This window comes from Octopus bimaculoides, chromosome 1, assembly GCF_046866305.1.
Source record: "Octopus bimaculoides isolate indiv1 chromosome 1, ASM4686630v1, whole genome shotgun sequence".
Classification (NCBI taxonomy): domain Eukaryota; kingdom Metazoa; phylum Mollusca; class Cephalopoda; order Octopoda; family Octopodidae; genus Octopus; species Octopus bimaculoides.
This window is the reverse complement of record NC_142928.1, coordinates 195,762,738-195,787,644: the sequence shown is the minus strand read 5'-3', so window position 1 is coordinate 195,787,644 and position 24,907 is coordinate 195,762,738. Positions and strand designations below refer to the sequence as shown.

Sequence of the window (24,907 nt, the reverse complement as noted above, 5' to 3'; positions counted from 1 at the left end):
CTACACACAGACACACAGATGTCCTTGACCCAAATTTTCTGGGTGGCTCACATATCTAGACTGATACACACACACACATAGCCATGCTAGACCCACTTTTGGGTCTTACATGACTGTGGCTGTGCTGCTGTTACTGCTGCACACATGTCCTTAACTCACATCCAAAATCTTTTCTCTTCAGATTTGATCTGTTTCTGATCCTCTATAAAGGCCTAATTATAACCTACAGTCAAATATTGTTCCTGTCTCTGTGGAGCACAATTGTTTCTGTTACCCACACAGACACCCTTATTTCACAATGGAATCTGTATGCATAAATGTGTAATGGTGTCTGATTCTGAAATGTCAGCATGCCTATCACAGTCACTATAATTGTTGTTGTAGTTGTCACAGTTGTCTTCTGACCCTATGTCACAATACACTTAGAAACACTTGATCCATCTATTGATTGAAAGGTCATCATCATCATCGTCGTTGTTTAACATCCATTTTCCATGCTAACATGGGTTGGACACCAGGCTCCAATCCAATCTGGCAATGTTTCTACAGCTGGATGCCCTTTCTAACACCAACCACTCTGAGAGTGTAGTGGGTGCTTTTTACGTGCCACCAGTATGAGGGCCTGTCAGGTGGCACTGGCATCAACCACGCTCAAATGGTGCTTTTTATGTGCCACCAGCACGAGGACCAGTCAGGTGACACCGGTATCAACCACACTCGAATGGTGCTTTTAACATGCCACCAGCACGAGGGCCAGTCAGGTGGTACTGACATCAGCCATGCTTGAATGGTGCTTTTTATGTGTCATTGGCACGGGAGCCAGTCAGGCGGTACTGGCAACAATCACACTCAAATGGTGCTTTTTCCATTCCACTGGCACGGGCGTGCCAGCGACACAGTTCTAATTTAACATTCTTACTCTACTATAGCCATGACCAAGGAATCTGTTTCTTGCTGGCTCAGTCTATCTAGCTGCTAATAAGTACCATATATAAGTACAGCTCATCAAACAAGGAAGCAAGCATCTACAAGGTCATTTGGACCCGTTTGAAATCACACTCAAGTCTCCTTGATTGAGTAGGGGTGCAGTACCAAATGGGGTAGTTTTGTTGGTTGTGTTGAGAAGCAAAAGAAGGATAAGAATAGGGGTCTTGCTGCAGGAAGGGCATCCAGCTGTAGAAACCATTGCCAAACAACTGGCATTCTGTCGGTCACAGTGACAAGGGTTCCCATTGATCCAACCAAAGGAACAGCCTACTTGTGAAATTAATGTGCAAGTGGGTGAGTATTCCACAGACACGCGTAACGTCAATGTAGTTCTCAGGGAGATTCAGCTTGACACAGAATGTGACAAAGCTGGCCCCTTTGAAATGCTGGTACTACTCATTTTTGCCAGCTGAGTGGACTGGAGCAATGTGAAATAAAGTGTCTTGCTCAAGGTCACAACATGCTGCTGGAAATTGAACTCACAGCCTTAGGATTGTGAGCTGAAAACGCTGACCACTGAGTCACACACCTTCACTACCATGCCAAGGCATACACTGAAGCTCAATGCAACCATCCATTTCTGAGGATCTTGTCAACCCATCCAACACATCTCAGCATTAAATGATAAGGATGACGATGATGATGGTTAACTAAAACAATCTGAAAACCTGGATGGGTTGACATCTTTTGTAATATTGTGGACTGTTGGAGAAGAGCAAAATAACAAGTGTTCACTTTTGATGGTTTAACCCCTTAGCATTTTAGCCAGCCAGGTCTAGCCCAAATATTCTACATGTTTTAAGTTCAATCTGGCCTGATCCAGCCTTTCGTACCTACCCTATAATGTCATTCTAGACGTAAACAATCATGTCATCAAAATCTCGAAGCTCGGATCAAAACAATGTGAATAAACAAACAAATAATCATTTTATTGGACAAAATAATTTGAATAGTAAAGGGTTAAATTGTGTGAGTGTAGCTAAACACAGACATTCCCAGCAGTTTAGAGACTCCAGAATATATATATATATAATCAGTATATATATATATATATATGTTTAGTTGTAGAAAACTTGTGTATGTGCTGTGCAATCATGTTAACAATCAGTTAAAAGGAAATAGATTGACACATACAGCAATAACAAAAGTAAAAAAAAAAAAAAAAAGATGCTTGCATCAAAACCAGAAATTCAACTTTCAGTCTTGGATAAACAGGAGGAATTAATTGAAAATGTTTTAAATAACAAATATCTTTTGTTAATTTGTTTTTTCTACTCAGATAATAACATTGTCGTTTTTTCACCTGAGTGTAAGGATCAAAGTGCTTTAATTGGCTGTTGTTTAGCCCTGGGTCAGTCCCAAATATGTCTGTTGTATGTAAATCTATGCAGCAGATATAGAAAAATGTCAAATTTTCTTGGACTGAAAAAATTGTGGACAGCCTTTACCCGTTAGCATATACATGGTCTGATCAATAAGTATCCAAACTGTTACCATAGTAATGAAATTAAAGTATGCAGAGTGAAGCCACTTGGCACAGATTGGCCTTGAACTCTGCTGTCCATGACCACTAAGCTTTAATGTTCTAGCTCACTTCCTCTGTTTACAGCAGTGCTTGGAAGGAATGTGTGTAGCGTATGATCATCATATTGACTATGTCAGAAAGTTGAGCAGAAAATCTGCATCAAATTTCACCAAAAGCTTGGCAATACCTGCTCAGAGGTATTCAAAAAGTTTTCATCATTCTCAACGCAATCAAGCAGATATTGTGCAATTAAAACCTGGATGTCCTTTTGGTCAGCTGAAAGCAGTTTTGGCACAACCTTGGCAGACACGCACCTCATACCGAAATCTTCAATGATAATGGACTGAACTGAACCATAACTAATCTGCACATCCTCTGATAACTCATGGATGGTGATTTGACAATTTCCCCTCACAGCTGCATACACACATCTGTGATGTTTTTCTCAGTTCTGCTGGTTATGGGTCTCTTAGAATGTTTGTCAATATCGACACATTTGTAGCCATCTTGGAAACACGTAAACCACTCATACACTTGTGTGCAGCTCATACTCTCCTTTCCATACACTTTCTGCATTTTGTCATAGGTCTCTGAGCAGGTATCGCCATGACAACTTTTTCTGTCATGGTCAATATGGCAATCACATGCTACACACCTTCCTTCCAAGCATTGCTGTAAACAGTGGAAGTGGGCCAGAACGTTAAAACTTAGTGTGCATGCACAGCAGAGTTCAAGGTCAATCTTTGTCAACTGGCTTCACTCTGCATGCTTTAGCTTCATTACTATGGCAACAGTCCGGATACTTATTGATCATAAACTGGCTGTATCCTGTTAAAATATTCTACTTGTTTTGTGTCCAAACTGATCTGGCTTTTCATGCCTACCCTATAACATCATTGTAAAAATATACAATCATATTGAAATATTGAAGCTACAAGATAATTCTTGATTAATTCAAAGACTGTGTAAATAACTGAGCCTTACATTTAAAAGAAGAATTGATCTGAATGCTAAAGGATTAATTGATTTTCAGCCCATATTTGGGTCTCATCAGATGTGTGTCTATATCACTTGATCAATCATAGTAGAACAAGGAACCAATCTGTTTATATACGCAACAGGGGCTACTGACTTGCATACGCTTTATTTAATATGAGGGACCTTTGACAGGGAACCAAGACAACTCCCTGTCAAGATATGATATAAGTGTAAGGTATGGACACATGAGAGGTGCAGCAACATCAAAGGAAGATTAACCGAGAAGATAGCTTTCGTATGCAGCAGATGCACAGGTGCAATAAACACCACAGATGCTCAGAAAACAGACTCCATCACATGCCAGGGGGAGAAACTAGAAGTAGTTGATAGCTTCCACTACCTAGGTGACCAAGTCTGTAGTGAGGGTGGATGCTCAGAGAGTGTTACCACTAGAATAAGAATATCCTGGGCAAAGTTCAGACAGCTTCTATCCTCAGAGTGAAAGGTAGATTGTATGATGCATGTGTGCGAACTGCCATGCTACATGGCAGTGAAACATGGGCTGTGACTGCAGAAGACATGCACAGGCTCGAAAGAAATGAAGCTAGCATGATCTGCTGGATGTGTAATGTCAGTGTGCACACACAACAGAGTGTAAGTGCCCTGAGAGAAAAATTGGACATAAGAAGCATCGAATGTGGCGTGCAAGAGAGACATTTGTGCTAGTATGGTCATGTACTACGGATAGATGAGGAGAGATGTGTGAAGAAGTGCCACTCCCAAAGAGTTGAAGGAATCTGGGGTAGAAGTAGACCCAGGAAGACATGGGATGAGGTGGTCAAACATGACCTTTGAACGTTAGGCCTCACAGAGACAATGACGAAAGACTGAGACCTCTGGAGATATGCTGTGACTGCGAAGACCCAGCAAATAAAGTGAGTTCACAGCTGTATCCTACACCAGTTTCGCATAACCAGCCCCAGCCCATTCAAAAGTACCTTGGATCATAGGGTGACCTGCTGTGCTTGAGGAAATCTATTGAGTCAAGTATATCAACATCAAAATGAAAATCAAATGGAAATTGTAGTTGTGATACCCATACCAGTGGCACATAAAAAAACACCGACCGATTGTGGCCGTTGCCATCCTCCTGGCCCCTGTGCTTTGTGCCTAGAGTAGAAAAGAATATGTGGCTAACATCAATAAACTCCCAACCAGTGACATCATCATCATCATCATCATCGTTTAACATCCGCTTTCCATGCTAGCATGGGTTGGACAACTTGACTGAGGACTGGTGAAACCGGATGGCAACACCAGGCTCCAATCTAAATTTGGCAGAGTTTCTACAGCTGGATGCCCTTCCTAATGCCAACCACTCAGAGAGTGTAGTAGGTGCTTTTACGTGTCACCTGCACGAAGGCCAGTCAGGCGATACTGGCAACGGCCACGCTTGAAATGGTGTCTTTTATGTGCCACCCGCACAAGCCAGTCCAGGGGCACTGGCAACGATTTCGCTCGAAAATCCTACGGAAGCCAGTCAGGCGGTACTGGCAACGGCCATGCTCAAAATGGTGCATCTTATGTGCCACCCGCACAAGAGCCAGTCCAGGGGCACTGGTAACGATCTTACTTGGCTTGCCGGGTCTTCTCACGCACAGCACATTTCCAAAGGTCTTGGTCAGTAGTCATCGCCTTGGTGAGGCCCAATGTACGAAGGTCTTGCCTCACCACCTCAGCCCAGGTCTTCCTGGACCTACCTCTTCCACGGGTTCCCTCAACTGTTAGGGTGTGGCACTTTTTCACGCAGCTATCCTCATCTATTCTCACCACATGTCCATACCAGCGCAATCGTCTCTCTTGCACACCACAACTGATGCTTCTAATGTTCAGCTTTTCTCTCAAGATACTTACACTCTGACGGGTATTCACATTGACATTACACATCCAACGGAGCATACTGGCTTCATTCCTTGCGAGCTTACGTATGTCCTCAGCAGTTACAGCCCATGTTTCACTGCCATGTAGCATGGCTGTTCGTACACATGCGTCATACAGTCTGCCTTTTACTCTGAGTGAGAGTCCCTTTGTCGCCAGCAGGGGTAAGAGCTCTCTAAACTTTGCCCAGGCTATTCTTATTCTAGCAGCTACACTTTCAGCGCACCCACCCCCACTACTAACTTGGTCACCCAGATAGCGGAAGCTATCGACTACCTCTAGTTTTTCACCCTGGAATGAGATAGAAGTTGTTTCCTGTTTGTTTACAGTCTTTATTGCACCTGAATATCTGCCACAAACAAAAACTAACTTCCTAGTTAACCTGCCTTTGATGTTGCTGCACCTCTTATGTGTCCATAGCTTGCACCGGGTACATTTTATAGAGTTACTACCTACTCCTTTTCTACATACTGAGCAGGGCCATCTACCTGATGGGGTTTGTGTTTTATCTACCTTCCTACTTATTAGGATTTTGGTTTTAGCTAGGTTGACTCTTAGGCCCTTCAATTCTAGACCTTGCTTCCACACCTGAAACTTCTCCTCTAGTTCTGATAGTGACTCCGCAATTAGGGCAAGGTCATCAGCATAGAGGAGCTCCCAGGGGCAACCTGTCTTGAACTCCTCTGTGATTGCCTGGAGGACTATGATAAATAAGAGGGGGCTGAGGACGGAACCTTGGTGGACCCCTACCTCTACCCGGAATTCATTGCTGTACTCATTTCCAACCCTCACCTTACTGGCAGCATCTCTGTACATGGCTCGCACAGTTCTCACTAACCATTCTTCTATCCCAAGTTTCCTCATTGACCACCAGATAAGGGATCGGGGAACCCTGTCAAAGGCTTTCTCCATGTCAATGAAAGCCAGGTACAGAGGTTTATCCTTGGCTAGGTATTTCTCCTGCAGCTGTCTTACTAGAAATAAGGCATCAGTAGTGCTTTTACCTGGCACGAACCCAAACTGCATCTCATCTAAATTGATTCGCTCCCTAATTAGTTGGGCTATGACCCTCTCTGTAACTTTCATAATCTGATCTAGCAGCTTGATGCCTCTGTAATTATTTGTATCTAAAGCGTCACCTTTACCTTTGTAGCAGTTGACTATGATGCTGCTACACCAGTCATTGGGTATGACTCCTTCGTGTATCACCTGGTTCGTAATACGGGTGACTAGGCTATAGCCAACACTGCCAGATATTTTGAGCATCTCTGCAGTGATTCCTGATGGACCGGGGGCTTTCCCAGTCTTCATACTCTTAATTGCTTTATCTACCCTGGTACTATCAACTCGGATAGCTGGTCCCTCTATTGGGTCGACATACGGCAGGCTCTCTTCCTCCCATTCATTCTCTTTATTAAGCAATCTATCGTAGTGGCATCTCCAGACCTCTTTCTTTGCATCCTCATTTAGTGCAAGCGTACCATCATCCATGCGAACACATTTCTCTCCTATGACATCACTATTCTCTCTCCTACACTGTCTTGCAACACGAAATACCTCGAGTCTTTGGTCCTCACGGCGCAGAACATTGGCAAATCTTTTCTTATCTGCTTCCCCTCTGGCTAAATAAACCTGTCGCCTAGCCTCCCTTCTGGCACATTGGTACAATTCCCTGCTACCACCGCTCTTCCAGTCCTTCCAAGCCTGTTTCTTTTGTCTAATAGCCCTGTCTACCTCCTTGTTCCACCACCACGTTACTCTGGGTCGAGAGGGGACCTTACACCACCCACAGATCTGGTCGGTGGCTTTCAACAGGTTGTCCCGCAGAAATCTCCAATTGTCTTCCACTGTCTTCCACTGTCTTCCACGTTGTATGATGCTATATCCCCTTCTATTTCGTTAAATGCTTCAAGTAACTTCAATCCCTTCTTATCACTTGACCATACCACTTTGACCTAGTTTCATTATGTTTACCTGCAGCTACCACCTTCCAGTCCTCCCACACACCTTTTCCCATTCATTTGTTTTATCATGTATGTTATCACCTGATAAACACGTGGCATTTCTGATTTAACTCAAATTATTTCAATGAACTTAAACTCCTTCCTTCACATTACAAATGAAATTTCAGTCATTTTTTTTTTTAATGTGTATCTGCTCATGGTCAAGGATATTCCATCCCAATTGATCCTTCTTTCTTTTTTAGAGACTTTATATCTTGACCTACATTATCTAAGATGTCTTCCCTTTTAAAGATTCTTAAGTATGGTTTTAGGGAGGTTTGACTTCTATTTCTTGCAGGTAAAGCAGCCATGTAGAAGCTCTATTGCATTCTTGTGGAATCAACAGAGGTGACAGCTGTTCGAACTTTGAATGGGATGGAAGATGTTGTTGAAATATTTGTCATGGTGTTTGATTGGTCAAACATGGACAATGAATGCAGAGGACTACATGTGGTGTTTGATAGTGAAACATGGACAGTGAATGTGGCAGACCACATGTGGTGTATGCAAGATGTGGAATGGTGTTTGGTAGTGAATATGCAGTGTGTATAGCCATCGACTATACACACAGGAGTCAGTGTGGTGAAATATTAATATGATGGTGATGACGATGATGATGATGATGATGATCCTCAACAATAACAAATGCTTGTTGACCATCATCATCATCATCATCATCATCATCCTCGTTTAATGTCTGCTTTCCATGCTGGCATGGGTTGGACGATTTGACTGGGGACTGGCGAACCAGAAGGCTACACCAGGCTCCAGTCTGATCTGGCAAGGTTTCTACAGCTGGATGCCCTTCCTAATGCCAACCACTCTGAGAGTGTAGTGGGTGCTTTTTACGTGCCACTGGCACGAGGGCCAGTCAGGAGGTACTTACTGGAATATCTTAGCTCACTTCATGTTTTACGAGATCTGATCAAAAAGTATCGAGATTGTTGCTATTGGTAACAGAGTTAAAAGTATACAGGGTCAAGGCATTTGGCACAGATTGAACTCCAGCTCTGCCACGCACGCACACTAAGTTATAATGTCCTCTCTCACTTCTATTGTTTATAGCAGTGCTTGGAAGTAAAGTTTGTGGAGTTTGGTTGTTGGACAGAATTGCATGCATCCAGTGAGTGGCAACTGCACCATGGTAATGCACCTGCACATCCACTGCGCATCTTGTGCAGCAGTTTTCAGCCAGGCACAACATTCCCCAGGTTTGAGAACCACAATATTCTCCAGATGTCGCCCCTTGTGACTTTTCCTTCTTTCCAAATATCAAATCCCACAAATACCAGTCACTGGACACATGTGGCAACCACATTCCACGCACTTTACGTCTGAGCCCTGCTATAAACAACACAAGTGGGTGAGAATATTATAAATTAACATGCATACATGACAGAATTCGGGATCAATCTGTGCCACATGGCTTCAGATCTGCATACTTTAACTCTGTTTCCATAGCAACAGTCCAATACTTTTTGGTCAGACCTCGTATATTTATGATTATCAACAACACCTTAGAGCCTCAAACCAACCAAAACCTTGTGAGTGGATTTGGCAGACGGAAACTAAAAGAAACCCATGTGTGTCTGTGTTTGTCCTCCCACCATTGCTTGACAAGTGATGTTGGTGTGTGTACACTTCAGTAACTTAGCAGTTCAGCAAAAGAGACCAATAGAATAAGTACTAGGATTACAAAGAATAAGTCCTGGGGTTGGAAACCACATGTTGAGCAAAAGGGCAAAAGCTCGCTCGATCTCAATTTTCAGTACTAATACAGATTGTTCGACTAAAGGTGGTGCTCCAGCATGGCCACAGTCAAATCACTGAAACCAGTAAAAGAACTCCTACTTATATGTTCTGGCTGTGGATGCATTATTGGAATATTTCGTTAACAAATGGATTATCAAATAATTTGATGTATTTCTCAAAGATATTAGAAACAAAATTAATCTTTTGTGGACAATTGTTTCATGTGAGATCAGGTTTTTAGGAAGCATTGATGGAGAGATTAATACAGTCATTAGTCGAGATGACAATGGAAGTGTGGCTTAGTGATCGAGTGGACGCATTGTGTGTTGGCAGTGAAGGAATAAAAAAACCACAAATGAACAAACACTAATGGAAGAATTGATATCCATAAAGCAATAAAGGCGTTATTGACATCCATAGATCAATAGAGATTGTATTGATATACGTAAGCCAATAAAGAATGTATTGATGTATGTATGAACCAATAAAGATATGCGTAATTAAGATACCAGTCGATGAGCAATTGCCTTATTGTGGACGATGGAGTATCTAAACGAGGTGTAATTGGTTGTAAATGAGGTGGACAGTCCACTTAGGGTTTGAGGATGCTTGTGGGGGGAGGAAAAGAAGAGAGAGAATGGGTTTGTGGTGGTGGTGGTGGTGGGGTCTGTATGAGAGTGAATGAATATGTGATTGAGCATGTGGGAGTATGTGTGTGTGATTGCATGAGAGAGAGAGAGAGAGTGACAAAGAGAAAGTGTGTGTGTTATTGTTGTTGTTTTAACATAGAAAACTGCCTGTAAAGCTATATATTCCCATTAATAATGGTTAAGATCTTCAATGTTTGGAAGCATTTCTTTCAGTTTCAAAGAGAGATTATTCTTCTGCTTGCAGTGAAATCAAGAAAGATCTTCGAGAAAGCATTAAACAGTTAAAGAAAGAATCCGAAAGTTTCCAACCATCTTTGGCTCTCATTAAGGTAAGCAAAGAAGAAAGGAAGCATGGAAGGAATCTCTCCTACCGTCTTCAGCAACTTTTCTTTTAGCTGTAATATTACTTGTTATGTAATGGGTAACTTTTGAAGTAAACTTTTGTCACCATGAGCAAAACCCTCACCATAAACATTAAATATTATATGTATATATAAGCACACTTGCATACATTCACACACATATAAGCACATTTGCATACGTTTACACCTACACAAGGACACACACACATGGTTATCTAAATCTGTTTGTCCCCCTAACATCGCTTGACAACCGATGTTGGTGTGTTTACATCCTTGTAATTTAGCGGTTCGGCCAAAGCAACTGATAGAATAAGTACTAGGCTTACAAAGAATAAGTCCTGGGGTCGATTTGCTCAACTAAAGGCAGTGCTCCAGCATGGCCACAGTCAAATGACTAAAACAGATAAAAGAATAAAAGAAAAAAAACACATTAAAATATGGTAATAGCAACAGAGAATTGCCTATTGGTGTTAATATTGCTTCCTTTGTTAGGAATTATTTCTTAATATGCCTGTTGGCTACTTGTGACATCAGTGCCTGAAAAGACACTGAAATCCTATATATCATTGACAGTAAGGTTCGGCTGTTGGGTCACAACTGGATGTCTGCCACTGATGAGCCCAGGCAGGATGAAATCATGTGATCTGGCATTTCTGGTGCCTATAGTAGATGATTCTCATTTGCCAACGATATATATATGAGTGCTTTTATGCACCACACATGATTTCTTTCTCTCTCTTACTCTCTCACTGTAGGCAACATTCTTTTCCTCATTGCTTCCCATCAACCACTCATTTTGCATCCCATCTCTTCAGTTTCCCTCTGTCTTTGTTTACTCTTTCTCCTTCTCTCCCTTAAAGTGTGACTGAAGAACTCAACCATCTGACATTTATATCAGCTATTCTTATATTAGAGTTTCTGTTATTCTGTAATTCTGTTAATGGTCTCAGTCATTGGACTACCAATGTGGAGAGAGAGTTTATTGTTGGCACTCCGTTGCTTACGATGTCGAGGGTTCCAGTTGATCCGATCAACAGAACAGCCTGCTCATAAAATTAACGTGCAAGTGGCTGAGCACTCCACAGACATGTGTACCCTCAAAGTAGTTCTCGGGGATATTCAGCTTGACACAGTGTTACAAGGCTGACCCTTTGAATTACAGGCACAACAGAGACAGGAAGTAAGAGTGAGAGAAAGTTGTGGTGGAAGAGTACAACAGCGTTCACCACCATCCCCTGCGGGAGCCTCATGGAGCTTTAGGAGTTTTCTCTCAATAAACACTCACAATGCCCGGTCTGGGAATTGAAACCGCGATCCTATGATCATGAGTCCGCTGCCCTAACCACTGGACCATTGCGCTTCCACGGAGAGAGAGTATTACCATCGAAAACAATTCCATGAACCCCAGTATGTGTTCTGCTGCACATTTTATCAATCTCCTAAGGGACAAGAGGCAAGTTGACATTGATCTAAGAGGACATAATTCTGGAGAACACTGTGAATTGGTCAGGTTGTAAGAGCATCAGATTAGATTGCTTTGTGGTATTAGTGCTGGGTTTCTGGGTGCAGGTGTAATAATCAGCAATGTGACTTCATCATGGGGTACTTGTGAATTCACTGTGAGGTACCCAGATATGCCTGGCTCTCTATCAGTTATGATGACAAGGGTTCCAGTTGAGACGACCAATGGAACAGCCTGCTCGTGAAATTAACATGCAAGTGGCTGAGTACTCCACAGACGTGTGTACTCTTCACATAATTCTCAGGGAGATTCAGCATGACACATCAAATATGACAAGGCGGACCCTTTGAATTACAGGTACAATTCATTTTTGACATTTGAATGAACTTGGAGCAACATGGAATGAAGTGTCTTGCTCAAGGATACAACGTGCCACTGGGAATCGAACTCATGACTTTAAGCTGAACACCCTAACCACTGAGCCACACAACAGCATATAATGCAGTCAGTGTTGAACCTTCTCTGTGAGGTACTCTGATATAGTAGTCAGTATTCAGGATGGGGTACCCTGATGTAATACAGGTAGTTTTGTGACTTCACTGTGGGGTGCACAGAATAAAACACAAGAAGATAGAAAAGTGAACATTAAAGAGCCATCATCATCATCATCATACATCCATTTTCCATTTTTCTATGCTGGCATGGGTTGGATGGCTTGATAGGGGATGGCTTGACAAGCTGGTGAGCTGCACCAGGCTCTTTTTTGTCTGCTTTGGCATGGATTCTGTGGTTGGATGCCCTTCCTAAAACCAATCCCATTACAGAGTGTACTGGGTGCTTTTTATGTGGCACCAGCATGGGTGCATTTTATGTGGCACTGAGGAAATGGCACAAGGCATGTCCGGAATAATATTGGTGAATTTTAAGAGAAGCATGAGATTTTTGAAGAATGAAGTATCCTGATGACTAACACCTGATGCAGGTAATTTATTAGAAGTATCAACAATTTTGAGCATGAAAAATTGGTTTTAAAAATCACAGCAAATCGATGGCACGTAAAAAGCACCCACTACTACACTCTCGGAGTGGTTGGCATTAGGAAGGGCATCCAGCTGTAGAAACCTTGCCAGATCAGATGGGAGCCTGGTGTAGCCTTCTGTCTTGCCATCCCTCAGTCAAACCGTCCAACCCATGCCAGCATGGAAAGCAGAGGTTAAACGATGATGGTGATGATGAACGTGACACTATTTTTTCATTTTGTTTATTTTCTAAGCCTGACCATGAATGGAAGAGATATAGAATTCGGCACTGAATACAGGAAGGTGGTGAAATCTTAAGTGATCTCTTGTCTACGGTTTATGAAAGGAATGTCAGTGAGTGCAAGATGTCTGCAATATCTCCATCAATATTGATTAGTGTTTGAAATGTTGTTAAAGCTGCTTTCAAAAAGAGGATTATCTCTTAAATACTGTTGTTACATTGTCAGAAAGATTGCTTAACACAAGGCAGCCAGTTCTAGCTAATTATAATACCCACAATGCATTGTGGTAGCAGTGGAATTGATACAGTGAAGGGTAAACAACATAGATTGGTAGGCTCAAGACTGAAGCCATTCCAGCTGAGGCCATCCTGCCTTCTGCAGGTTATCTAAGAATATATTTACTGATGTGCACTTCTTTTCCAATATGGTAGGATGTGATTTAAGGAAGATTTGGTTGCTATTTCTAGCATGTCTTGTAAACCACATAGTTTCTGTTGTTGTCTCAGAGCTCATTGTTGTTAGTAGTAGGAAAGAGGGTAGCTATTGTTTTTTTGCTGGTGGAGGTGCATTTGTTCATGGTGGTGGTGGTGGTGCTCTTGAAGTTATTAAACTTGAGCCAGTTTATGTCAGTAGATGTCGCCACTTGAAACAATTTATGGTGATAGGTGTCGCCACTTGATGCTTTATGATTTAGTGAAGAATTAGAATGAAGGGTAAGAGTGCATACTTGTCACCTTCACATACCCCCTACAGCACCCAGTTCTAGGTCGTGGTTTATGTTCTCTTTGAACCATTCATGGGTGGACGTTTAGAAGGAAACATATGGGTGAGAAAGGATATCCAGGGTAGCAATATTCTGGAGAGAGAGAGAGTGAAAGGATCTGATAGTTTAGGGGGAGAGGTGGTGAGACATTGTAGGGATGAGCTGAAGTAAAAAGATGGCAGGGGTGACATCAGGTGGAGGATGGCAGAAACGTTAGCACACCGGGTGAAATGCTTAGCGGTATTTTGCCTACCATTACGTTCTGAGTTCAAATTCCGCTGAGGTCGACTTTGCCTTTCATCCTTTCGGGAGTCGATAAATTAAGTACCAGTTAGATACTGGGGTCGAAGTAATTGACTTAATCCCTTTGTCTGTCCTTGTTTGTCCCCTCTATGTTTAGTCCCCTGTGGGCAATAAAGAAATAGGCATATAGAGTTCGTTGTTGTAGCAGTGAGGAGACACTTTACTTTGTATAGAGAGGGGGGAGGAGAGTAGAAAAAAAAAAGATATGGGAAGAGTTAACATAAGAGGTGTAGGATGAGTGCACATACAAGGCTTGGTGCCAGGCAATGAGTGAAAGGACGTTATACAATCACAGAGATAGATAGGGAGAATCATAGAGAAGGAGAAAGAAGTATGTATTTGCGTGAACTTCTATGATATAAAATCAACATGGAGAGTTATTTTGGTTTCATGTTTTTGTATCTGTTGGCTGAAGAATATATCATGTTTGAGGTATTTTTGTATCATGTCTGATCATTCAAGGGGTCCCATACACCAGAGAGACCAGAGAAAGGAATTTAGTGAAGCCATTTCTACTTAGAAGTGCCTGTTCTACTTACAATAGAGATCTGCACCTCCTCATGGTACCTCTTTACAGCTAGGTGTAGTGAGCAGTTGAGACTTGTCTTCTCAGCTGTGTTGTTAATCCTTAAATCAACTGTCAATCATTTTAATAACATTACCAGCTGTGATCACAATAATTATGTTATTACTTCGTTATCAACATCGGATTAACGAGATACAATAACATCCACTGCATATCTCCTTTCAGTCTACCCAGGTGGGTGGTCGTTATTAACCTATTACATCCTTGGCAGTCATCATCATTGTCATCATCATCGTCGTTTAACGTCTGCTTTCCATGCTGGCATGGGTTGGACGGTTTGACTGAGGACTGGGAAGCCAGGAGGCTGCACCAAGCTCCAATCCGATCTGGCAAAGTTTCTACAGCTGGATGCCCTTCCTAATGCCAACCACTCTGAAAGTGTAGTGGGTGCTTTTTATGTGCCACCAGCACAGGAGCCAGACAGGCAGCATTGGCATTGACCACGCTCGATGTCAGGTGGCACTGGCACTGACCACGCTTGATGTCAGGCGGCACTAGCATCGATGTCCCCCACCTATAATCCGAGAGACCAGGGTTGAATTCCTTACTAAGAAAGCTCTAAATCAGTGGTTCTTGACCATTTGCTACCAGTGGACCCCTTTGATTCCAGTTTTAGTCTGGTGGACCCCCACAGCCATTCTATGTTTTAAAAAATCCTGTCATATTTTTATAATTAAATATTATTTGTAATTGTAGAGAAAAATTGTTAAAATATTTTGTGTATTTTAGAAAGACAACCAATTTATTCTCTTTTGCTCTTTTATTTGTTTCAGTAATTTGACTGTGGCCATGCTGGAGCGCCGCCTTTAGTCGAACAAATCGACCCCGGAACTTATTCTTTGTAAGCCTAGTACTTATTCTCTCAGTCAATTTTGCTGAACCACTAAGTTACGAAGATGTAAACGCACCAAGGTCGGTTGAAGGCTGGAGGGTATATCAGCCGAAACGTTGTGTTAACAACAAACAAGACGAGGACAAATATCCGTCAAATGTAAATAATGTACATAATGTTACAAAGAATAAGTCCTGGGGTCAATTGTTCAACTAAAGGCGGTGCTCCAGCATGGCCGCAGTCAAATGATTGAAACAAATAAAAGAATATTCCTCATGAGTTATATCATCATTAACATACGGAACTCAAAAGTTCCCTATCACTGGTCACTGTTAATTCATTAACCTTCCCAGTTAGGTGGGCTCATTATTAAACCTCTTATTAATGACCTGTAATGTGACCTTTGAACCTTTTTAGGTCGGAGGTCGAGGAGAAGACTGTCACATCAAGCATAAATTGAAGACAGCAGCTGATGTGGGTATCTCCGCTACATTTGTTGAGTTGCCAAAGACATCCACCCATGAAGATGTAAGTTTAAACATTTATTTCTCATTCACTGCCACCACTCACTCACTCTGTCTCTTCTTCCTTCTCTCTCTCTCTCTCTCTCTCTCTCTCTCTCTCTCCCTCCATCTCTTTCTCCCCACCCCTTCTCTCTCTCCTGTCAGTTGTGATGACAGCACTGAATGTTTTTTATCTTCTTTTCTTCTAGATTCTACAAAAAATTGAACAATTAAATGATGACACAAGCATTCATGGAATTGTATTACAGGTGAGTCTGCTCTAACATATAGCGGCTAAGCCAGGTGTGTGTGTGTTTCCATCACATTCTGCTATGAAGACACTTGGGACACATATACACACATGCATATGCATACACACACACACACAAACACACATATATATATATGTAGTAACTTTGTAGTCACAGTTTTGAAGCCATCATCGAACTCTCTCAGGATGTCTTAGCTGGCCGAAACTTTGAAGTCACTATCAATACGTTCTTGTTAAAGAATAATAAATTTGCATTCTACCAAATGCATTGAATAATCCTTCAGTTTAATGTAAAAGTGTTCTTAAAACATAAAAGCAACCATTAATACACACACACAAACATTAGTACACACCGCAGGAGTGAGTGTGTGGTAAGTCGCTTGCTTTCCAACCACATGGTTCCGGGTTCAGTTCCACTGTGTGGCACCTTGGGCAAGTGTCTTCTTTTATAGCCTTGGGCCGATCAAAGCCTTGTGAGTGGTTTTAGTAGACGGAAACTGAAAGAAGCCCGTCGTATATATATATATATATATTTATATATGTATGTGTTTACGTCCCCATCACTTAGCAGTTCGGCAAGAGAGAACGATAGAATAAGTACTAGGCTTACAAAAAATAAGTCCTGGGGTCGATTTGCTTGACTAAAGGCGGTGCTCCAGCATGGCCGCAGTCAAATGACTGAAACAAATAAAAGAATAAAGAAAGAATACACACACGCAAACATTAATATACATACACACAAACATTAATACACGCACACACACACACGCACACATTAATACACACACGTATGTAATTATTCTTATTATAATTTTTTCTTACATTTTTGTATTGCCCTTTGAAACATTTGTATGTATTAAATCCAATTTTGATTTTTTTAACATCTTTTCTCCATTTTTATAATTGTTTATGGTATCTTTATACCTATGATGAACTTACTCGAAATACGGATTAGAAAAACTGATGAAGAGTCGTTCTTTGTGCTGTTTGTCTTGTTTTCCATTTGTTTCTTTCATTGTTCGAAAAAATGGTTTATATTCCTTGTCCTCGTACTTCGTATTTTTTGTTGTTTGTGTTTTGTGATGTCCTGTGCCCACATATGCATACGTATATACATATACATGTAAGTACCGGAGTAAGCACATAAAATGTACAACAAGGTGGAAAAAAGAGTACTCAAATACCAGAGGTAGAGTAATATGCTTTATTTAAAAGCAGCAGAAATATAACAAAAGATTGTTACTCTGAGTTTCACGTTCTCGTTCATCGGACAGTTTTGTTAGAAATGGGAAAGGAATAACAATGCAATCAAAAGTAATATAAAATTTGAAACACATAGATCTGTTTGATTGGTCATTTCAAATAATGGTCATGGATGTGTAATGAACAAAACAAATGAATTTAATATAGATTCATCCTATTTTAAAAAATATCGAAGTAAGTATGTAAATATGTACATATACGTATGTAGCCAAACCATTTGGCACATTGAAACGATCGTAAATGACTCATTATATAATCTCCATAATTAAATCAATGGCTAACTAGCCCATTTGACTTGCTTCTTCTTGTGTTTGTTTCTCCATTCTCCACATAATTATATGCATATATATATTTATTATATTATATTATATATATATATATGTACATACACACACATATACAAATACAAATATTTTTATAATATAACTCAATATGATACCATAATAATGCTTTTATAATTACAACTTCTATGTAAATTAAATTTCCTTAACGAACCACAAACAAGGTTTGTCTAAAGATCCACCACTATCTGTTTGCCTATTCAAGGCATCGTTATTGTGAGAATAAACTATTATGAATGAAGAACGATGGTATGTGTGTTGTTGTTAATAGCAACCATTCTTCTCTGCAGCTTCCCATAGACTCATCAAACGATGTTAATGAGCAAGATATTATCAACTTTATCAACCCAGAGAAAGATGTGGATGGGTAAGTACAGAGGCTGTTGCTGTTGTTGTTGTTGTGGTTAAACAGATCGCTGATCAAAGGGTTCCGACCGTGCAGTGTTGCCCACATCTGGACTGACTGAATAGGAGGGTTAGTGTTGTTAGGATGGTCTTGCAGTGGCATTGTGTGGTGTTGTAGTAATGTTCTGGACTGAGTATTACACAGGTAGTAGTAGTAGTTGTTGAATCAGTCCTGGTGATGGTCAGTTCTCTCTCACACACTCGGACATGTCCATCACATGCCCAGGCAGCCTCTCAGTCTTAGGAAATGTGTTTTAGATGCAGGCGTGGCTGTGTAGTGAAGAAGTTTGCTTCCCAACCACATGGTTCTGGGTTCAGTTCCATTGTGTGGCACCCTGGGTAAGTGTCTTCTACTATGGCCTCAGGCTGCCCAGAGCCTCGTGAGAGGATTTGGCAGATGGAAACTGAAAGAAACCTGTTGCGGGTATAGTTGTGTGCTTGGGGAGTATACTGGTGTGTGTGTGTGTGTTTGTCTCCTTGTCTTCCCTTCATACAACAGCTGTAAATGACTGTGATGTGGTCATATGTCATCAGTCATCAATCTTCCATGAAAAGAGATCAAGCTGTGGAGAAATCTCATCTTACTCCCAAACAAGTGAGGGCTGGTGACAGGAAAGGCATCCAGCCATAGAAAATTTACCTCAGTAGACTCTGTCAAACCCATGCAAGCATAGAAAAATGGATGTTAAAACATTGATGACAATAATGAAGATGATGACTATAATGAGGATGATAATGATGATGACAATGATGATGATGAAAGCGAGGATAATGATAATGTGAAAGTGATCTTTGGCTGTGATTCCAGTGAAACTTCTCTCATGATATGAACTGTTCTGTTAAGTGTTATTTGGAGTTTGTGGTGATTGGTCATAGAGGGATCGGTGTATTGCTTATGACTGGTATAGTAGATCCATGCCAGATCTAATCATCATCATCATTATCATTTAACGTCCATTGTCCATCCTGACATAAGTTGGGTTTGACCGGAGCTGGTAAGCTGGAAGGTTGCACCAGACTCCAGTCTGATTTGGCATGGTTTCTACGGCTCTTCTTAACGCCAACTATTCTGAGGGTGTAACAGGTGCTTTTACATGCCACCAGCACAGGTGCCATTTGCATAACACCAGTATCTGCCACAACTGCAATTTTGCTCGGTTTGATGAGTCTTCTCAAGCACAACATTCTGCCAACCAAATGTCTTGGTCACTGCCTCCATGAGGCCCATCCACCATTGTTACCATTGCTTTTTGTTGGCCAAATAATGTCCCCACAATTCATGTGTGTCATTTCATTTATATATGTATGAGGCTGTCTGTTGGGTTTATGGCTTGTGTTTTCACAGATTTAAAAAAGTGGATGATATCGCAGCCCTTTGTACAATTCTTGTTAACATCTGCCCTTCATTTTCCCCACCAGAATGACAGTAACCAACATCGGTCACCTGTGCGTAGGCAACTTACAGGTAATGATCTCATCAACTGCTGCAGCCATTCTTGAACTGATACAAAGGACAGGTAAGTAGAGACGATACTGAGCATGGATGAGACAAAGGAAGGAGGTGAGGTAGTGAGGTGATGAAATATATGCAGTTCTGTCCTCTTAATAACAGCAGCAGAATGAGTAGTGCCATAGTCAGAAGAATGATGAAGTGCTGGATGTTAGGAAAATTATATGAGAAAGAGAGATTCATCAGGGAAAAATTGGGTACAGGGACATAGATATAAGCAATATGCTTTCATGAGTGTGTGTGTGCATGTGTGTACATACATACATACATACATGCATGCATGCATGCATACATACATACATACATACATACATACATTTCTTCCATATTTTTGCTCTGTTAAAATATTTAAGAAGAATTATATCAATGTGTCTTGTTAAAATCCCATTTATTTATTTGTGCAGCTGAAGATGATGAAAATTTCTTTTAACAAACATAACATTACAAATAAATTGATTACAAGTTGTGAAGCTCAAAAAAATAAAATAAATAAACCTTCAGAAGTTCTAAGAACTTGGTTAAATGCTAAGAACGGTATCTTACTATATGGTGGTAGGACTTCTTCGGGGTTAATACTTTTGGAGGATACATATAGAGTATGCATATATATGTATATGTGTGTGTGTGTAACAGGTTCCTATCAGTTTCCATTTACCAAATCCTCTCACATGGCTTTGGTCAGCCCAAGGCTATAATAGAAACACTTGTCCTGGGTGCTGTGCAGAGGGACTGAACTAGAGACCACATGGTTGAGAAACGAGCTCCTCAGCCACACACCCACACCTTATACAAAGATTCATCTGGGTTCTAATTCTCAGTTTCAATTTTTCCCCAGGTGTGTCCATCCAGGGTAAAACTGCTGTTGTACTGGGTCACAATAAACTGACCACCACACCAATAGCCAGTGTACTTGCCTGTAACAATGCTATGGTCACTGTGTGTCACCCTGACATGGAAAATCTCCAACAACTGGTAAGATATGCTAAATGTGTTTCTTATGGAATGGTGATGAGGGGGATGGATGAGAATAGAGGATGGTATTTCATAGTAGTATGGTTGTGTGATAGAAGTGTGTGTGTGTGTGTATGAGGGGAGCTGCAAGTCAGAGACAGATATATTGTCAATGATGGTGCCACACAAAAAGTACAGGTGATGGTGCCACATAAAATGCACTGGTGATGGTGCCACATAAAAAGCACCCAGTCCATTCTGTAAAGTTGTTGGTGTTAAGAAGGGCATCCATCTGTAGAAACCATGCCAAAACAGGCAGATGGAACCCGGTGCAGCTCCCAGCCTTGTCAGCACCTGTCAAACCGTCCAACCCATGCCAGCTTGGAAATTGGACATTAAATGATGATGATATATACATACACACATGTATGTAATCTATGTGTGTATGTATAATAATGGGTGTGTGTGTGTGAGAGAGAGAATAAAAGTGATGAGATTTTAGAAACTTCATGTAATGTCTACTTTCCTTTAAGACAGTAGGGTGTGATTTGAGAGCCATTTAACTGTAATTTTTAGCAATTCCAAGGATGATGATATCTCATCATATCAACCAAGGGAATAACATCATTCTATTTGATAAAACTGATAACCGTATCGTTACAGAATATTTTAATATGATCTCATTTCTTAAAAATATCATTTTCTTTTTCTGCAGACAAAAACTGCCGATATTTTTGTGGTTAATGTTGGAAAGTCCCAAATGGTGCAAGGTGATTGGATAAAGCCTGGTGCCATTGTCGTAGATTGTGGTACCAATTCTGTTCTCGGTAAGTCCACCTTCATCAGTTAAAGATATTTGCTTTCTTCTGGCATAGCTGTGTGTGTATAAGAACTGTATTTCTCAACCATATGGTTCTGGTCTCAGTCCGACTGCATGGTGCTATGGGTGAGGTACAATAGCTTTGAGTTGAATGGTGCCTTTGCCATTTTCATCAGAATGTGTGTGTGTAATGTAAAAGGAATACGGATTTGATATCTGCACAGGTGCCTTATTAGCACTCTGATATAATCCAGATCTGAATGATTGGGAACCAACGGAATTGCTTAAGATGAACAATTAAACGGTATTTCCACTTGACAGATAAATCCTGAGTTTGCTTCCCAGGATTTCATACAGCACACAGAATATGTAACCAAGACATTGTAAAGAAGAAGGGAGGAGATATAACATAAATCGTTGCTATTATGTTAAACTGTTGTATGTCCAAATTTGGCCAAATGCGTTTTTACCAATATTTAATTTTGCTTGCAATAGCCAGTTTCTTTAGGTCAAACTATCGTATTTCCAGCTGCTTCAGATGCCCAGATATGAAAACCTGTCAAAATGTAGCACAACAGTTTAGCATTTTTCAAAAGTGTAGTAAGCCCCACATGCGACAGTTTTGCAAAAATATTTCTAACTGAAAATATCATACATGCATGGAGTTGCGATTTTATGCACCCAACAAAGTACTATTGTGAAGATGAAACTGTTGCTAATGTAAAAAGAAATTAAATGGTGAAACTATTTTTTCGTTTTTGGAAAAAGCAACGTTTTGGACTTAAGACACTTTTGCATAATAGCAATGATATATAAATAATGGTACAGGCACCAGTGTGGCTGTGTGGTTATGAAGTTTACTTTTCAACCGTGTGGTCTTGGGTTCACTCCCACTGTGTGGCATCTTGGGCAAGTGTTTTCTGTTACAGCCTCAGGCCAACCAAACCCTTGTTAATGAAATTGGTTGATGGAAACTGAAAGAAGCCTGTTGTGCATTGATGAGTTTTGTCTTGTAAGTTGGTTGGTGACCCTGTTGGTGCTGGTACTATGTAAAAAGCATCCAGTAAGCTCCGTGTAATGGTTGGAATTAGGAAGGGCATCCAGTTGTAGAAACTATGTCAAAACAGAACAAATGGAGCCTTGTGCAGACCCCGGCCTTGCCAGCTCCTGTCAAACCGTCTAACCCATGCCAGCATGGAAAACGGACGTTAAAGGATGATGAGGATGATACATACATATATATGTCTATATTTGTGTGTGCATGTGTATACCCTTGTATCACTTGATGGTTATGAATGAGCATCATTATCACACATGATTGTTCATTTCCAGTCTTCCATGAAACACACGTCTGGTTATGGGGAACTGTTACCCTGCTGGGAAACGGGTAAGGGTTGGCAACAGGAAAGGCATCCAGCTGTAGAAACTCTGCCTCAACAAATTCCATCTGAACCCGCAAGAATGGAAGAATGGATAATAAATGATGATGATGATGACATACATATGAAATTGAAATCTGCCTTGCGCCTACAGACCTGTTAAATCCTGGTTTTAGTGAATCAAAGCAAATCATCATCATCATCATCATCATCATCATCATCACCATCATCACTTAACATTTTCTTTCCATGCTGGCATGGGTTGTACACTTAGACAGGAGCTGGTAAAGCCAAGAACTGCACCAAATTCCATTGTCTGCTTTGACAAGGTTTCTGCAGCTGGATGTCTTTCCTAATGCCAACCTCTATACAGAGTGTACTGGGGGCTTTATACATGACACCAGCTCAGGTGTTAATTACATAGCTCCAGCTCAGGTACTAATTATGCAGTATCGGCACAGGTGCTTTTTTCTGTGGCACACCAGTGGTGTACAAAAATATAAAAATATCTTTTAGACGAAAGAATTCTTTCACAGAAGGAAACAACCACCCATTTCTTTGACCATTTTTCTTCTTCGTGAGGCAGTGAGAGCCGTTCCAAAAGTCTGCTTATCAGAGATTACACTCATTAGGTGAAATAATTTTCATCATACCTTTTTACTTTTTTTTTTTTCAATTTCTATTTTAGATAGTAACAAGAAAGATCATCTTGTTGGTGACGTCTGTTTCGAAGAAGCTCAGGCAGTTGCATCATGGATTACACCAGTTCCTGGGGGTGTCGGCCCTACTGCTGTTGCCATGCTTCTTAAGAATACTGTCAATGCTGCTAAGAAGCTGTCTTTATCCCAGGTTAGTGAAGACTCCAAACAATACCATCAACTATGTAGAATTAGTTACATGTTTCAGTAAGGCACAATGTTAGTTCAATCTTAGTTTGGTTCTGTTTGAGTTTAGTTCACCCCTGGTCTTTTATAAACCACTTGTCTCTTACTTCTGGTCTTTTCTTTTGCATTTCATTTCATTTTTGTCTGTTTTTCCTATACAACATTTTTCTATAACCTATCATGTTATTGAGACATTATTTTACAACTTTATAGGTGCAGGAGTGGCTGTGTGGTAAGTAGCTTGTTTACCAACCACATGGTTCTGGGTTCAGTCCCACTGCGTGGCACCTTGTGCAAGTGTCTTCTACTATAGCTTTGGGCCGACCAAAGCCTTGTGAGTGGATTTGGTAAACGGAAACTGAAAGAAGCCCATCATATATATATATATATATATATATATATATATATATATTTGTGTTTGTGTGTGTGTTTGTATGTCTGTTTGTCCCCCAACATCGCTTGACAACCGATGCTGGTGTGTTTACGTCCCCGTAACTTAACGGTTCGGCAAAAGAGAACGATAGAATAACTACTAGGCTTACAAAGAATAAGTCCTGGGGTCGATTTGCTCGACTAAAGGCGGTGCTCCAGCATGGCCGCAGTCAAATGACTGAAATAAGTAAAAGAATAACAGAAAAAAAAACTGCAAGTTAACGACTTCCCCGTGCCCGATGAGATCTCGTTTTATTTTAATTACCAATGACTAGTTTTATCATATAATTAGTACTATAGGTAAAATTTAGTATGTTAATTATGTTACCTCACTAACCCCTGAAGCCTAATGCCCCCTTGAGGGTGGTACCATCCATGTTGAGAACCTCCGTTCTAGAGGATTCCTTTAACAGATGCCCAAACTCCTACACTGCACCACCTACAGCTCTTCTTTGCAGGTTAAAGTGTGAAGTCTGTCTGTCTGTCACTTTTTGGGTGGAGTGACCCATATCTAGTTAGCAACTTCTTTGTCTTTCTGTCTAAGCTGTTTAGTTCGTCTACTGTCCATGCCATTATTATTATTATTACTATTACTATTATTATTATTATTATTATTTTATGTTTGACTTTTGTTTTGCATTTGTACAAGTTGGATCCAAGTCTCACCCAGAGACCTCAAGAGACAACAAGTTAGAAGTTCATGTAGGTGTTATGCCTAGGGTACCATATATTTGGATTTGTACAGT

At 40.8% G+C, this 24,907-nt stretch overlaps 1 protein-coding gene across 1 annotated transcript in view; it reads left to right on the top strand.

Annotated features, from left to right (window-relative positions):
• LOC106869903 (C-1-tetrahydrofolate synthase, cytoplasmic) overlaps positions 1–24,907 on the top strand; it is a 76,443-nt gene that overhangs the window by 13,192 nt on the left and 38,344 nt on the right. The window contains exons 2-9 of the mRNA XM_014915830.3: positions 10,078–10,162; positions 15,820–15,930; positions 16,115–16,174; positions 18,071–18,147; positions 19,605–19,702; positions 20,531–20,667; positions 21,362–21,473; positions 23,534–23,694. Coding sequence (XP_014771316.1) covers positions 10,078–10,162; positions 15,820–15,930; positions 16,115–16,174; positions 18,071–18,147; positions 19,605–19,702; positions 20,531–20,667; positions 21,362–21,473; positions 23,534–23,694 — 841 coding nt within the window. The remainder of the gene's footprint in view (positions 1–10,077; positions 10,163–15,819; positions 15,931–16,114; positions 16,175–18,070; positions 18,148–19,604; positions 19,703–20,530; positions 20,668–21,361; positions 21,474–23,533; positions 23,695–24,907) is intronic.